We start from the raw sequence: 16,682 nt of genomic DNA, 5'->3' as shown, positions 1-16,682 counted from the left end.
GATTTGATAATAAAGATGACTCAAATTATCATATAAATCCATTGTAACACACTCCATATTAATACATTTCAGATATTTAAAAGAAGAGTATGTGATATATATATACCTTATAATAAAGCTGCCGTTGTTTAGTCCCTCTCAATCTTCTCTTTACATTTAAAATGATAAACTGCCTTCAAGTGCATCTAATAAATCCTATAATAAATATGACATTTACCAAGTCTACGTTCAGAAACAAGAATGGAAAAATCCGCCTGACAATTAATTCCAGGGAATAAGCCGTTAACAACGCTATGCTTGGGTGGCGTCATAGTGATGAACATCCATGTCAGGCATTAAACTGATGTCTCAAATCATTTCAGTAAATTAATAATATTTACTGAGCGGATTAAATACAATAAAGTGAGGCATCAATTGCATGTCTTCTCTTTATTCTGCCTCCACAGCATAAACAACGTTATATCCACCTCTGAGGACACCAAGGCCATGGCATTGGTTTTATTCCTGTGAATTTACTCACTTATATTTGACAATTACACACACATTCGATATTCTAGAGCCTATATTTTTCTGTTTCGCTCCGTTAGTGATAAATGAAAATGGACTGCATTGGGACTCTGTCGGGAAAAGGAAATACACATTAGCAGCCAAATGAATATGTCAAATTAAAAAGAAGTTAACTTAACTGAAATTTCTTTGTTGGAGAAGAAAAAATGTCTTGAGACTGGAATGAAGGGGAACTGTGGGAATACTGGCTAATGACTTCATTCTTTATAAAGTACAGGCTCTGCCCTCAGCACAAAATGTAAATGTTTTATTAGTGTCCAAAACACGCACCTAGGAAACTGCTAATTTCTTTATTGTTTCTGACCAAGTTTATTTGTGTAGAGTATTATATCCTAGGAGCAATGTACAAGTATATACAATATTTGGAAGTTATATAAGAAGGTTATTGCATCTAATGTCAGTCAGGACAAATATGAAGAGTGTGAGAAATAGATTAGGGAGTCATCTGCACAGAAACACAAAGCAAAAGATTTAACATAGGGCATTAATTGAGAATTGTCAAGGACCAAGGACAGAGCCTTGAGGGACTCCATGAGTAAACTCTGAAATGGAGGAATTAGATATCAATGGCTAAACTGGATTTCCTTTAAGAAATACAGGAGTAAAACCAAACTGAATCTGTACCTGATACTCTCTCTCTCTGTGCCCAAGGCTTAAGAGTTAAAATCACATCGTTTTCTGAACCACAAAGTGGACAGAACTGTCTGTAGCTGTGAAAAAAAGAAGAAGAACCATCCACACAGGGGTTAGCAGGGCGGTGGAACCAGTGGTGCCCAGTTAGAGGCGTCTGATCGATCACCTCTGCAGGGCCACAGTGTCGGAGCCGAGCCGATCTAATCACGGTGATTTGCTCCAAGAGGCCGGATGCTTAACGGAGCGGTAGTGATTCGATTAACTGAGGTTGCTGGGCAATGTAGTGTTTCTAATTGAGTTGGCGGGGTGTGTGTGTGTGTGTGTGTGTATTCATTCATGCTTTGAGGTAGTCTATACAGAGGTTATAAGTCCCTCGGGTTCAATCACTGTTATGGGTTCTGTGCACAAACACACCCCTGAAATCATTGCGTCATAAATCACACACACACGGACGTGCAACACATATCTCTGCCGACAAACAGCCGGGCTTTTATTCACGCAGCGTCATGCAGCAGAAGTGCCGCCGCCTCGTGACAGCAATTTCATATAATGGCATCAGATAAACAGTGATGTCAAGAGATAAACAGTCGTTACACGGCAATAAAACAGACAATCAGAGCGATAGAGACCCACTAACGCAAAGTGGATGCAGATGTGTTGAATACTTAGAGTCTGCGTGTGAACGAGCTGCAAGAGCCGCAGTTAATATCTGCTCGACGTGGAGAGCTCTCTTATTAGGCTGTTAAACAAGAAGCTATTTCCAGTTGCACTCCCACGATTGCATGATGTGAAATCTCATCCTGATGATAACAGCCACTGCAAGTGTCTCAAAGACAGCCGGGGAGATTTCTCATTACAAAGAGAAGGAGGGAAATATGAAGAGCTGGAGCAGACAGTGATGAGGAGGAGCAGCCTGCAGGGCGGCTGGTGTGGATCAGTGGAGACGTAGACAGATGGAGGAGCAGGGAGGTGGAGCAGGGGAAGAGGAGCAGGGAGGTGGAGCAGGGGAAGAGGAGCAGGGAGGTGGAGCAGGGGCAGATGAGGAGAAAGTGAAGCGAGCAGATAAGATAGTGCCGGGCTGAAGAGGAAGAGGAAGATAAACCCAAACTGAGTCAAAGTGAAGCTCTTCATCAACTGGTCAAAAAAAGTCACCCACATCTGGCTTTGATCTGATGTGTGAATTAATAGAATCGAATTCACTCCCGGGTCAAGAACAGTAGACAGAGGTTTCTATTGGCTCTGATCAGCAGGGATCTGGCAGAACAGTGAAGTGAGAGAGTGCACCGGAGAAAAGAACTGTCAGCATATAACCAAGAGACAAGTAATTCTCTTAAAGATGGACTACAAACTAAAACATGGTTTTGTTCGTTACATTTCTGTCTTGTTAATTGTCCATATAAGCAGGCTCATGCAAATGAACATTTTTTGATATTCCACCTTCAACACTTTCACTTTGTCGATGGTCTTCTCATTTTTGCATTGGTTTCATTTTGCTGATTCCAGGAAGTCACAGTAAATGGTAAAAAAAACATTTCAACTGCCAAAATACAAAGTGTTCAGTCTTGGGGCCACTTCTCTTATGACTGCTGCCTCCACTGGGAATCAAACTACCAACCTGCTGATTAGTGGATGACTCACTTCCCCTGAGCCACAGTCACAGCAAGATAAGGGGAACAAAAAATGAAGAATAATTATGACATTTAAATGTCAATTGCAGGGAAATAGTGGAGATGATGAAAGATTCTCTTAGGATTTTTACAAAGATACACTGTGAAGGGGTGTGTGTATATAAATAATCACTGTGTCTCTGTGTGTGTGTGTCTGCGCATGTGTGTGTGTGTGTGTATTTGTGTGTGTGACAGTACACAATGAGCTCGACTGACAAACCTGACGTGTTGACAGATTTTTCTCAAAATGATTAATAATAGATTTAGAGTTGACCCCAGTTCTCCCCTGTGTGTGCATGCTTGTGTGTGTGTGACAGAACGAGAGTGGGTTTGTGTGTGTGTGTGTAGTATGACCACAACTAATGTGAAACTGTGCACACACTGTACTTGTGTGTGTGTTTGAATGTGTATCATGAAATGTCAGTGGGACGCTGCTTTAGTTATCTGGGTTACAGACAGATAACTAAAACAGTTTTAATTGGTAAAGTATGAAGATAGAAGTTAATCTCATTTGATCAAAACCAAAGAAGATTCACGTTTATCCATCTTTAGTAAAGTCATAAAATAAGTGTTTGTATCTATTATTATTCCACACAAACACTATGAAACCTCTCTCTCTCTCTATCTCTCTCTCTCTCTCTCTCCCTGCAGTCCTTGCTGCTGGTGCGCCAGGAGATGGTGGTTTCCCAGAAGAAGCTGGGCGAGTTCTGCGAGGCCCTGAAGCAGTACCTGAAGAACGTGTCGGCTCAGAGAGACTGTTTTCAGTAAGTCCACATCTCACCAGAGAGAGAGAGAGAGAGCAGCACCGTGACCCTCATCATTTTACATATTTAATGTGCTCCACTTTCAGTGTCAGGACCTCAGTTTCTCTCACTTTATTAAGCAATTCCTCAGATATTCTCCCCTCTGGTCCTGTATCTTTTATTGTTCACACACACACACGCACACAGACACACACACACACACACACTGAAGTGAGATACTAACACAATGCCTGGGCTGAATCTAATATAGTGGGATATACATATGCTGTACATGTAATAACCCTGCTGAGCCTGCGTCAAGGTGCAAGGAGACGATCTAATACCCAGAGAGATTTTCTCCAAATCCCAGACTCACTATGCTCGGTGCATAGTCCACTCTGGTATTCTGCATTCGCCCTTGGTGAGACGTTGAGGTTCTGGCTCTACTGAACTACACTTTTGCATTTCTATTGTAGTTCCTCTCACCACTCACTGCATTTTGTCCTTTGGTATAAAGGTTCTGTGGAGCTGTATAGAGACAGAAATAAGGTTTGAATACTTTATATAGCACAGAATGTATTTGTATTATATGAATTTAGGAGAAAATGCAAAATGTTTGTCATGTAACACGCTTTAGACACTTTGGGCGCTTTTAAACACAATATATGTAATATTTAACATAATATATCAACAAACAGCTGCCTATTTACATATAAAAGTAATAGTATCATTGATTGAATCTTTCCGCTCATCTGATGTACGTTAACCCTCAGGAGTCTGTGATCACACCGACTTGATCTAATCATGTGTTGTGTTTTGTGTGTTTTTGGGTCCAATGTGTTGATTTGCTCTGTCAAAATGAAATAATTGTTTTCTGGTCATTTACACAAAGTTGCTCTGAAATGAAGACACCGAGCAGTGGGACGGTGAATGTGTGTTATGCTCCCAGCAGTTATAATAGTTGTGTTGCTATTTCCATGCTCTCTTTGTCACTTACCATTTTCTTGATGGTTGGTTTTTCTCCAGTTAGTTTATCAGAGTTTATTCACAGCTTCTTAAGACCCTAAACGACATAAATGATGCAAAACAGAAAGAGACGGTAGTCTGTGGTAAATCTGCCTTTAGAGAAGCATCTTCAAAAACCCAGTGTCTGTGCGGGCGGGGGGGGAAGCAGGTTCCTGAGGAAGAGAGGGAACAAATGAATTGTGTAGACGTGGAAAGCTGAGATAACGTCGTTAGAGCCAGTTTCACACCCGGGGTGGGGGGGGGTGAGGGGGGGAGTCTGGAGCTGCTGCTCGAGATGCTGCTGCTGAACGTGAATGAACACGTACGACTTTCTGAAAGTGCAAGAACCTTGAGATCAGAGACTAATGACGAGAATGTTTTTCAGAGTTAGAACTAAAGACTACGTCCATATTTCTTTTATAAAAATCTCATTCATCACCACATTTTGTGACCTGCCAGCAGAATAGGGACAGCACATCTTTTAATAATACGGTGCTTGTGGGAAGAGGCTGTTCCGGAGCAAATCATGTCCTCAAATCATCGGACTGAAGACGCAGGCGAGTGGAGCCCGAGCGGCTTGTTGTTTATGGTTGTGGTGAGAAGAAGTGTTGTGAGGACGTGTTGCGAAGACGTGTTGTGAAGACGTGTTGTGTTGACGTGCAGCTCGGTCACAGCACTGTAGTGAACCAGCTCCACCCGGCTCGGGACAAGCTCTGCTCAGAAACCTGACTGTGGTTTCAAACCTCTTTGGCTGCTGTGATCAATCAGCAAATGACTCCTTGATTCACTGATGCTGAGACAAGCTCGGGTTTAACAGAAGGAACCTAAATTAAATCTGACCTAGACATTGATTAGTATATTGAGACAGAAATAAAGTATTGTATATAATCATATCACAAAGCGGTCAGTTTGGTCTAAATATCTCAACAATTACTCAATTCATTCTGATCTTATTTTGATAAATGGACCTCAAAGAATGAACTTATATCACCTTCACTCTCCGATCTTTCATCAGGCATCCAAAGGTTTGATTCACACAATAATCTAGTCAAAGAAGAACTCACTTTTATATCATAGATTTTTCAAAATGCTAACAAACTGCAAATCCACCTTTGTTCAGTTCTTTTTCAAGCTCTCTTCTTATCAGATACACGTGTTCACCTCAGTGAGTCACACACTTAAGCTCCTTTCACACTGGACAAAAACCCTCGAGCACCCACTCCCTTCTGGGTTGTGTCTTCACTGTGAAACGAGACAATCAGCAATCACTCAGAGGTCGAATGAATCTGCATCAGTCTCAGGTATTTATCCAGACACCATCGGTTGCCAGTAAAGGAAACACAAGGTTAATTATCGCCCATTTTCCTGTGCAACCCAATCAAGGCTCCACTGTCACCAACAGCTTTAATGGAGGCGTTGAAAGTTTTGTCGTTAACATCGGAGAGTCTTTGTCATCTCAGCCACGAATCTTTCTCCGTTCGAACATCGCTCTGTCGTAGAAAATATACTATTTAGGAAAGTAATGGACATGTTGACTGATAATGAATGTGACCATTTTAATGTCCATGTCTATGTAAAAACTCCCATGTGTTCAGCTGTGGTCAGTGAATATCAGGTGGAAGAGACAGAGATGCTGTTCGTTGTGTGTTTGTTTTGAGGTGTGGACTCATAGTTTGTTGGCACCTTTGTGAGTGTGTGTTTGTGTGTGTGTGTGTGTGTGTGTGTGTGTGTGTGTGTGTGTGTGTGTGTGTGTGTGTGTGTGTGTCAGTAGCAGGCCAGCACAGCGCCTGTAGCAGCTCAGGTAAATAATGTATGAGAGCGAAGACGGTTTGTTGACGGAGAGAATCCACCTCATTACTTTTCGATTCTCCCGTGTGCTGCCTCTCTTTCTTTCTTCGGTGTCACTGTGCCCTCTCTTCCTTTGCCCTCCTCCTCCATTTCCTCATTCAATCTTCTGTTATCTTTAAAGTTTATTTACTTTCTTCCTTCGCTGCTCTTTTCCTTTTTTTTTAACCGTGCATGTGCGATTACACACAAAAACTTATTAAATCCTCCAGCAGAGCTCACACGACTTATTGTCATTTCATTTAAAGCCTGGTGGAGACATTAGGCTTCCAGAGGCAGCCTGTCCCCCAGCGCCCTCCGCAGGTTTAAGGGAGAACTACAGAGGCATACTATCACTTTTATCATTACCCTCTGTTTATATACACACCTCAGTCTGCTTATATACAACGCCCTTATTTAAAAATGTCACAATGGCCGATTATCTTGTGAGGTTTCTTTTTCATGTCACGTTTTATTTCATAATGTCACATTTCATATTGACCTTTTTCTCTCCTTCATCTTCTCAGGATATCTCATCCCTCCGACCTTTTTTAAGCGAGCTCAACATTTCTTCTCAGATGTATTGAGTCGGCTTCAGAGAGCTCATGCTAACTCATCTTTTCCTCCCAGTTTTTCACACTGGGAGGTTCTGCCTCCAGGAAATGTGCTGTTTTTGTTCTATTCTGTTTTATCCTCGTTATCTAAAGTCCAGCTCTGACAAAAGGGTTTAAAGTGGAGCAGGTAGTGACACACTGACTGACACACTTTCCCCTCAGGGTTTATTCTGCAGCTCTCTGTGTGTGCTCGCTGCTGAGACCCTTCACTTCTACAAACTTCTATATTATATTCTCCTGCAGTCGTGTTTCTCCTTGAAGCCCAGAGAGCGCAGAGGAGACGCAGCTTCAGGGCTTCACAGATTCAGACACTTTCTATAGAGCAACAGAATCATAGTATTTCTGAACAAACTAAACATTAACACAAAAACTAAACCTCTTCTGGTATTTACAAAGCTGCACCTGCGACTTACATATCCAGACAATCAGCCTGGTAATGTTGCCAGCAGCAGGTTGATTCAGATTTAACACAACAGCTTGTAATACGTCAAGAATTCATATGTTGATTATGACCCATTTTCACCCTAATGTCCAACAGGATGAAATGATGAAGGGATGACATCATTCGATTCTGCACAAACACTTTTCTGGCCTTAATTCAACCCAGTGACTCAGGAGCAGAAGGAGATTTGACCATGTTCCCTGCTACTTGACTCATTGGCTGTGATGGTAGTTATAGGGATTTTGAATTAAGGGAAAGGATTGAATTAAAAATGATATCTGGGATGAGAACTCTCCCTGAACAGTGTAATTTCGAACCACACTGCAGCACCTGATCTGCATAAACACGAGCTCAGCTGCTGCTCTCACGTCGATGTGTCTGGAGCCAGAAATTCACCAAACAGCTGCAGAACAGAGCGAATACAGGACGTGAGTCTGATGAACAATGGGATCAAACTGTGTTGGTGCAAACTTTTCTGATTTGCTTTATTTCCACTTCTCTCTCCATCCTACCCCTGAACCTCCTGGAATCCAGATGATTTAGTGACCGTGGACAAAGATTCTCAGAGGATTATTTCCCTCATCTTTTCCTCATACGGTCAAATAACCTTCCTCCATTTTCACTGATCTATTCCCACATTGTTCCAGAGGCTTATTGCAGGTTTCATTTTTACAGATGAGATTCAAGTTCCACACATTCATCTTGTTGATGCGCGCTGAGACATCGATATTGTGCAGGGACAGAAAACAACTCATGTTTCTTTAATCAGTTTCTTTAATGAGGCTTTTTGTTTCCTCTCTTCTTTTCCTCACCTCCATCCTCTGCCTTACTTTTACTCCCTGTTCCTCTAATCCAGGGGTTTTCAACCGGGGGTCCGCGGCCCCCTAGTGGTCCGCGGCGGCATTGCAGGAGGTCCGCGGAATTCGCTTTGATATTTCCAGATTACTCTTGAATAGCGTGAAAAATATTTAAATAAGAAAAATATGTCTAAAATAATATAAAGGTGCTGGTGATCATGAGGTTAAACTTAAGTAGGCCTCAATTGTTTGTATGATATTGTATGATTATCATTTGTGACATATTCTGCATTACTTTGTAATCTTCCCTCTTCAGTTGTAGCCCCAGTTTATGTTGATTGTTACTGTTACTTTACCGTTCTCTCAACATGTCAGCTACATGTCTGTACATTTAAGTCATGAACGTTATATATTGATGTACATATGGTTCTGAGATGCAGTACAACTACAAAATGCATTTTAATTTTGTTTTCAACTCTTAAGCACTGAAAATCAACTGTTTTTGTTGTTTTTTACACCGATTTTTCTAGATTTGTTTGAGGTTTTAAGTAGATATAGATTTTTTTTGAGGTTTTTAAATAAAACCAATATGGAAAACCAAATGTTAAAACTTCCTTCTATCCACATGCACACACGCACACACGTAGGCACGCGCTCGCGTAGGCACATCAGTGGGCCGCGGATTACTTTCTAGTCAGAATGGTGGTCCCTGGGACAAAACCAGTTGAAAACCCCTGCTCTAATCTACCATTTTCCTCCTCTGGCATCAATCCACCGATTCCATCTTCTCCTCTCATCCCCCTTTTCTCTGTGTCTCCAGTGTGACCGCCGTGCGTCTGCCGGACGGTTTATCCTTTGTCGTCTACGAGTTCTGGGACGGAGAGGAGGAGTGGAAGAGGTGAGCTTTCAATCACAGCTGACTTCAAACATTTCAATCCTCAACCCGAGCTCCTGGCTGACGTCTGTCCATCATCATGTTTACAGCTTTCTGACTTTAAAAAGGATTTGAACGAGTCGATGCAAACGAGTGAGTCGTCCTGCTTCGACTCTAAAAGCGACCCGAGAATTAAACCTGAGTAAATGCTGATCCACTTTAAAAGTATTAAAAGTCATTACCGAGTGTGGACATTCATTTTGTCTGTGAAAAAGCCGTCGACTCAGCACTCCGCCTCCTCGGGAAGTTGTTGGGAGCTGAGCACGCCGTTCCTTCCTGCCATTGTTTTTATTGATTGGCGATTGCCAAATAAAGAGCCCCCTCTTTTCTTCCATTAATGTCATGAGCTAGTTGGAAAAATTCCCCCAACCGCATTTAATTAACATTCTGCAGCCGCTCGCTGGGCACGGAGCTGCTGAAGCACTCAAGATGCGTCAGGTGGTCATGATTTAGTGATGGCCGGGCGCTGGGCCCGAGGAGAAGCTGCTGCTGATCCCAGTTTCTGCTCCACTGCTCCCAGACATTAATATTTCAACCCTTACAGTAAAGGCTAAGGGCCGTGCAAATCGCTCTGCGGCCGCGTGTTCCCGTGTGCACGTTTACGAGTGGCTGCAGACGCGTGTGCACGTACATACATGACGTGTGTGAAGTGTATTTCTGGTCGGCCGAGAGGTTGATGTGGTTGTAGAAGTTGATGGTGAAGGTTAGGAACGCGGACCCAGTACTTACAAGTATAATAATGTTTATTACACAGAAGTTTCACAGGTCAGGACGAGATCTAGAACTCGGAGAAATCACACAGCCAAATGGTGAAGTCTGACAGGCCGTGGTCAAACACAGATTATATAGAGAGGTTAGTTCCGCCCATGGCTTCGGGTTACATGTCGTCCCACCTGAGGCCTCCTAATAAGGACGTGTTTGTACATGAAGATGAAAATACAATGGTCAAGGATCTTCCCTCTACAGCCATCTATTAGCTGGTCAGAGGTCATTCCCTAGGTCAAAGGTCCTTCCAAAGAAGGAAAGACCTGCTTGAATAAACAGCTGAAGGACTCTCTGAGAATCTCTGCCTGAGAGTCACCAAAATAGACATCATAAATATCAGCCTGTCATTATATTTAAACACATGCTAAAATCTTTTACTCTAGTGAATACACGACATGTGTAAAGCCGATGTGTGCTCTCTCCCCCCCCCCCCCCCCCAGACACCTCCAGTCTGCCCCCAACAAAGCCTTTCAGCACGTGAAGGTGGACACACTGTGCCAGCCGGAGACCGTGTCCTCTGTAGCCGTGCCAGGTGAGTGCGGAAACACTACACAATAAAACCACACAATAAAACCACACAATAAAATGAGGGCCACGGAATTATGTTTTATCATCAGATAAAGGAGCGGTTCACTGATTTCAAACATGAACATCTGTTTGGTGTTTTGTCCGGAGAAAGAACACCTACAATTTATGATTAAGTTTTTAACACACAGGGATTTGTCAGGCAGCAGGTTGCATGATGGGAAGTGTAGGATTCCATGATTTGATGTGCAGGAGCATTTGAGAGAAGTTGGGGGCCCCCGGCAAAAAGGACATCCCCCACCCCTTCAAACAATTCTTTAACAATCAAGATTATACACAAAATACAGACATTAGTAAAAGTAGTAAAGTTTAAGGGCAGATTTCAATGATCTATGTGTTATTTCTGGAAAATATTCCAATCTGCATTAAACATTAAAGAAGAAAGATAATTCTGGATCCATCTCCTAAAATGAATCCACTCCAAACATCAATGGTTTCTTCCTTGGCCCAATAACTCACTCTTCCAATAAGGTTCTAGAAAATTGGTTCCCTAGATTTTGTGTCATCATGCTGACGAACACAGTGAGAACACAACCTTCTTGGTAATAAAGATATAAAACAGAGAAAAACTGAAAACCCTCAATTTGGAAAAAACTGAATTTTGGTCAGAAGTCACTGGGTTTCTCAGCACTGATCAGAAACCAGTAAAATTCAGACAATAATTGTGATTAATCAGTTTCCTCATAATCCTAAGAAAGTTTCTCTGAACAGTTGAAGCAGCCTGGCCCTGAAAGGGACGTCAGTAAATCTGACTCCCACCCGTCCACAGTGAGAGGAGCTGAGCTGGTGCCAGGCAATCGGCCTTTACTACTTCCTCTCCTGTCTCGTTTCTTATCCAGCTCTCCTCACCCCCCCCACCCTCCGATCTCATCTTTCATCCGCCCGCACACTTCTGTTTTTCACCACCTTGCCAAATTTATCCTCAACCTCCATTTAATCTTTTTCCTCTCTTTCCAATTCAGTGCCAAATCATAATATATATATATATCTGTACTTTACATAGAGGGTGGAGACCTTAGAAAGTGTGTTTCCTCAGTGTTGCCAGATGAACGATAATGTGGTGACAGTATTATCAGTTATATGATGATGACCTGTGTCTCACAAGCTTAACACAAGTCCTTCCTGTCTCACGTTTCAAAATAAGAGCCTTGTGCCGTGAAAAGGACGTTTCTGGATCTTGACACACAAATGTTGGTGTACAATAATTTTCCTCAAAAAACATTGATTTAAAGCTTCTGGTATAATACTTCAACATTTCCCATCTGGCAACCCATCATGTTTAAGATAATGTGGTGACAGTATTATCAGTTGTAATCTGGACAGTAAAATATGGATCATGTCTGTATTTCGCATATCTTCTCACATGACGTCTTTCAGCCAATCATGCTTGTGATGATCACCTGTCTCTCACAAGCTTAACACAAGTCCTTCCTGTCTCACGTTTCAAAATAAGAGCCTTGTGCCGTGAAAAGGACATTTCTGGATCTTGACACACAAATGTCTGTGTACAATAATTTTCCTCAAAAAACATTGATTTAAAGCTTCTGGTACAAAACTTCAACATTTCCCATCAGGCAACCCATCATATTTAAGCTCTGTCAGTCTGAGTTATTATCATAGATGTAAAGATGTTATTAATGATAGTAGCACCTGTTAATATGATAATAATAAGTTTCATGATGCTCTGGAGTCAGTTACCTGCAGGATCATTTTTCTGTCTGATGATCATTTCCCTCTCAGTCTCTTCGTGTGTCTCTAACCTCTTCCTCACGTGTCGTCCTCTCTGCAGCCGCCTGGTGCAGCGTGAACAGGGACTGAGCATGAAGATTCGCCGCCACACGCCAAGACTCCTCCCTCTCCGACCCGCCCTCCGTCCCTGAACCCCCCCCCCCGACCCCCCCTGCATTTCACCCACCCTCACGCCCTCTCCTCTCTCCACCCTCACATTCCTCAACTCTTTTTGTAAGTACATGTTTACACAGTGCAAGTCGATGGTGTCAACTACAGTGAAAATTGAACAAACAGTGCATTGGACAACGTGAGATTTAAAAAAAAAAAAAAAAAAAGAAAAGCTTAAAAAGGCGTTTGCATCTCACCATGGTGGTTTTGCTGGTTGGAGATTTTTTGGGATTATTTCATGCTCATGTTTCCAGTAGCTTTGAGCCTGGTGGAGTTGGTCTTGTAGCAGGAACCCCGGCGTTGAGTTTTTCATGTAGCAGTAACCGTCGATGGGTCGAGTATTGTGTCATTTAATTTCACAAAGAAAGTGAAGGTTGAATTTACCATAAAAAAGCTGCTCTTCTGTACGTAGCTGTCATTTCTTAGTAGCTGCTCTTTCCACTTCTGTTCTCATTGTTCTAATAATTCCGATGGTTTTGTAAATGAACAAATGGTTTGGACGTTTTTCTCTCAACAGCCATTCTGAAATCCAAATGTTGAGTAATTGCTGTAATGTTATTGCCAATTTGATTAATTAGGTTGAAATCTCAAGAGCAAACTGAAAGCTTAAATTTAGCTTGAAGGTTAACTAGCTCACTGGATCTGTGAATATAGCTTCGTGGTTTATATTTTTTTGAGAATCTCTAACAGTTTATTCCAAGATGCTCCTAGAGTCCAATGTTCCTCAGGTCAGGATCAGGATCAGGATATCACCGAGGTCTTAAGGTTTCCAGGATCTTTATATCTGCAGTTCCTTTGTTCCCAAGGTCTTAAAGCCGATTCAAGGTTCACTGGAACAAAAACCCTAAGTGTAAAAGTTCCCTCTGAGAGTTTTTAAAGGTTAGAATGACTCTGAAGAAGATATGGGAGACTCAATACACAAATAAGAGAGTGATATCCATTTGTTATGTGTGATTAGCTAATTTCTCTTCCCTGAGATCTTCAGAATGGCTGCTGTGAGAATTGCAGGTACGACATATAGAGAAACATTAAGTTCCATTTCTTCATGTAGCTTTTATTCCATCGAACACTTTGGGGTTTGGATGAATGAGAGAGAAACAGCTCCTCACTGATCTCCATGCAGCTCGACATGGTTTTACTTTTGCCTTCCGCCTCTGTGTATTCCACGTCTGAATTTGGCAGTGGGTAGCTAATTAGCTGTGTGAGTCTAGTAGAGATTGTACATAATGCAAACGTTGTTCTATTATGATTCTACTTGTATTTATTGACATATTGGAGTGCACAGTTTTCCTCGGTGGGAGCTGAGCAGCAGCTTTCCAGTTGCTGCTCAGCTCCTCTCAACAGTTTCTTTGAATCAAACCATCAGAAACAGACACACCCCATCTGAACGACATCCAATTTAAAAGCCTTAAACATCACCACGTGCTAGAGGAGGTTTTTCAAAGGGTTTGTTAATAATGTGACATAAACTCCCAGTAAGCAGGGAAAAGCCCAGTAGGGGTCTGTGGGCGTCGGCCTCTCCGCAGTTGATGCAGCACCGGTCCTGAGTTCCAGAAGCGTTCGATTCCTCTACGCCAGACTTATGCAGTTATCGACATCTCGAGATACGACTTCACACCACTGTACGTGCCGTAGCCGATCCACCACATTTAGCATTTCTAACACACAATAAAGACGTATATTTACACTGTTGACCCCCAAAGTGCAAAAAAGTCAGAATAAAGGAAGGGTCCCACTATAACAGGAGGGATCACAGGTGGTGCAGATCTCAGCCGTCAGAACCAGATGCATGATGGGTCTGATCTTCCAGTAATCAGGCAGAAGCATCCACAAGAAATCCATCCGAGCAGATTGATATATTGAAAAAAGTTTCACGAAAGTAGACTGAGACCTCCACAGTAAATTAAACATCTACCCAATCACGTGTTTGTTGAATGAACTGAACTTCAGTTCATTAGAATCTGGGACGTATGCAGAGAAACTGGAATTTACTGCGAGTACAAATTTAATAAAACACAGTCAAGGTTCAGTGATTTTTCATTTCAGTAGATGTCAGATTTGCTGGAATTGATCAGACCCGCCTCTGCATCTGCTCTGACTCCCCGCCCCCCCCCCCCCCCACCTGACCTCACCACCACCTCCACCACTGAACGCCCCCCCCCACACTACAATCAGACTCTCGTTCAGAAAGCACAATGTAAAAAAATGAGTGGATATTGTGACTTGAAGATACAAATATATTAGAGGTTATTGAGTATGATGAGAGTATTTAGAGATGAATAGTCTTACTGTTTTATCTGGTTTAAGATTTATTATTCATGAATCACTCCTTTCCAGCTCTTTATAGCTACTTTCAAAAAGGTGCCATCTCACCATCCGCCTCGGTGCTGGGTTTTATTTTCTTTTCCATCAGTGAGTGACCGAGCTGTGGTGGCAGCGAGCGAGGATTCAGCTTCACGGGTAGAAAGTCGATCTCTCTTCCTTCAGAGCGCCGGGCTGCGTTCAGCAGGGCCCAAACACGAGGAGTTACTATAACATATACTGTAAAATAAATGTATATCACGGTAGACTTGTAGAACATGCATGCAAAGGCTTTATCTATGAAACGTATATCCAGGAGTCTGAGGTATTCTGTGGAGTTTCTGACCACCAGGTAGCGCTGCAGAGCAATATAAAGTGGGCCCCTGTTTTTTTTTTTAAACGACTGTAAATAAAGACGTACGACTCGTCTCCACGTCCGCCCACTGTCCAAAAACGAAGCCAAAATATCAGGTGCTGCCATCTTGCTTCTACGTTATCGTGTCCATATGCAAATCAACTGGAGGTGAATTCGTTCCTACGGCAACCTACGAAATCTACGGTGTCGCGAAACTCCTCCCCTCCAATATTTTTCTGATCTGGAATTTGCCTCCACATACGTTGACATTTTTTTAAACTTTTGTGGTGAATCGTACAGAAGTTAGCATAAATAATGTATTAAAATTGTTTGATATCGTTGATCGTAAATTTGTGTAATTATATCGTTAAATATAAATTTGTTTAGCTAGTTTGACTCTACGGATTCCAATAATGTAAATTTAAGTTAAATAAATTCGGGAAAGACCATTCATTCGGATAGATCAGTAGATATTGATAAGATTTTAATAAACAAACAATCTGCGATAGTTTCCTCAAGATGTTTATTATCCGTGAAGACCTGCATTTCCAGACATTGAACACTAGGGGGTGGAGTCTCTGTTTGAAACGGAATACGATCACAAAACAAAACTTGTTCGGAAATGAACCGTAAATTACTTTGAAAACCCTCCAAGGATTAGCTAAATTATAATTTGTGAGATTTTAACATCTTATCCACAAACTAGTTTAAGCTTTTTTCAACGCTCTCGACTACAGATTGTAAAAAATTGTTTGGCTTCGATTATGTTTCTATTTTATTCTCGTCGTATATTAAATATTTCATATTGAACAGCTGCTCCCACGGCGCCACATTCTGCTGCTTTTTGTTCCCAAGTCGACTCCACAGATTCCTTCAAGCCTCCGCTCATCAAACAACTCCTTCACTCCTGTGCAGCTACACACTGAGCTCGGAACAGAAACACAAAGCCATAGTGCATGGGTTGATGTTTACACGTCGGTGACTTTACTCCACTGACGGCCATAGTATCACAGTACTGGAGCCCGCTGAACGCAGCCCCCCCGCTCTGACCGAGAGGGCGTGTCCTGCGCCCGGCGTCCGATCATCAGAAAATCCTGTTGAAACATTCCTAAACGTCCCTCTGACTGTGCCACCTGCTCCTTTTTCTACCCCACGACTCCTCAGTGCAACATGCGCTCGGTCACACAATGAAACGTAGTGAAACCTCGATGGAATGTTTCCTGGACAGACGAGGTCCCGTAGCCGTAGAGACGCCGGCGGTCAGGAAGCGTTTTACCTCAACACGTGTTGTCACATGACACCGAGCCAACCGAGAATATATAAGCGACATCGAGGCCGTAACTCCTCCTCCCCCCCCGCGGGTGTGTTCTTTTCTATCCTTTAACTGAGTGCATGTCAACTGAATGTCCAGTAACTTCTTTGCTGTAGTATTAGGCCATGCTACTCTTCAATGGGTTTTGTGCTTTTCTTACCTTCTTTCTTTTCTAGTATTCCTATGAAGAAGACAGAGACTAAAATCTATTATATGAAATATACACTATATGACTAGAA

At 42.3% G+C, this 16,682-nt stretch overlaps 1 protein-coding gene across 1 annotated transcript in view; it reads left to right on the top strand.

The window, feature by feature from the left end:
* necab2 (N-terminal EF-hand calcium binding protein 2) overlaps window positions 1–12,394 on the top strand; it is a 100,754-nt gene extending 88,360 nt beyond the window's left edge. Inside the window, exons 10-13 of the mRNA XM_061077152.1 lie at window positions 3,519–3,631; window positions 9,113–9,190; window positions 10,432–10,523; window positions 12,366–12,394. Of these exons, the coding sequence (XP_060933135.1) occupies window positions 3,519–3,631; window positions 9,113–9,190; window positions 10,432–10,523; window positions 12,366–12,394 (312 nt within the window). The remainder of the gene's footprint in view (window positions 1–3,518; window positions 3,632–9,112; window positions 9,191–10,431; window positions 10,524–12,365) is intronic.
* Window positions 12,395–16,682: the final 4,288 nt, after the last annotated feature.

Source organism: Limanda limanda, chromosome 8 (assembly GCF_963576545.1).
Source record: "Limanda limanda chromosome 8, fLimLim1.1, whole genome shotgun sequence".
NCBI classification, from domain to species: domain Eukaryota; kingdom Metazoa; phylum Chordata; class Actinopteri; order Pleuronectiformes; family Pleuronectidae; genus Limanda; species Limanda limanda.
The sequence above is the reverse complement of the archived record's forward strand: the minus strand, read 5'-3'. Positions and strand labels throughout refer to the sequence as shown.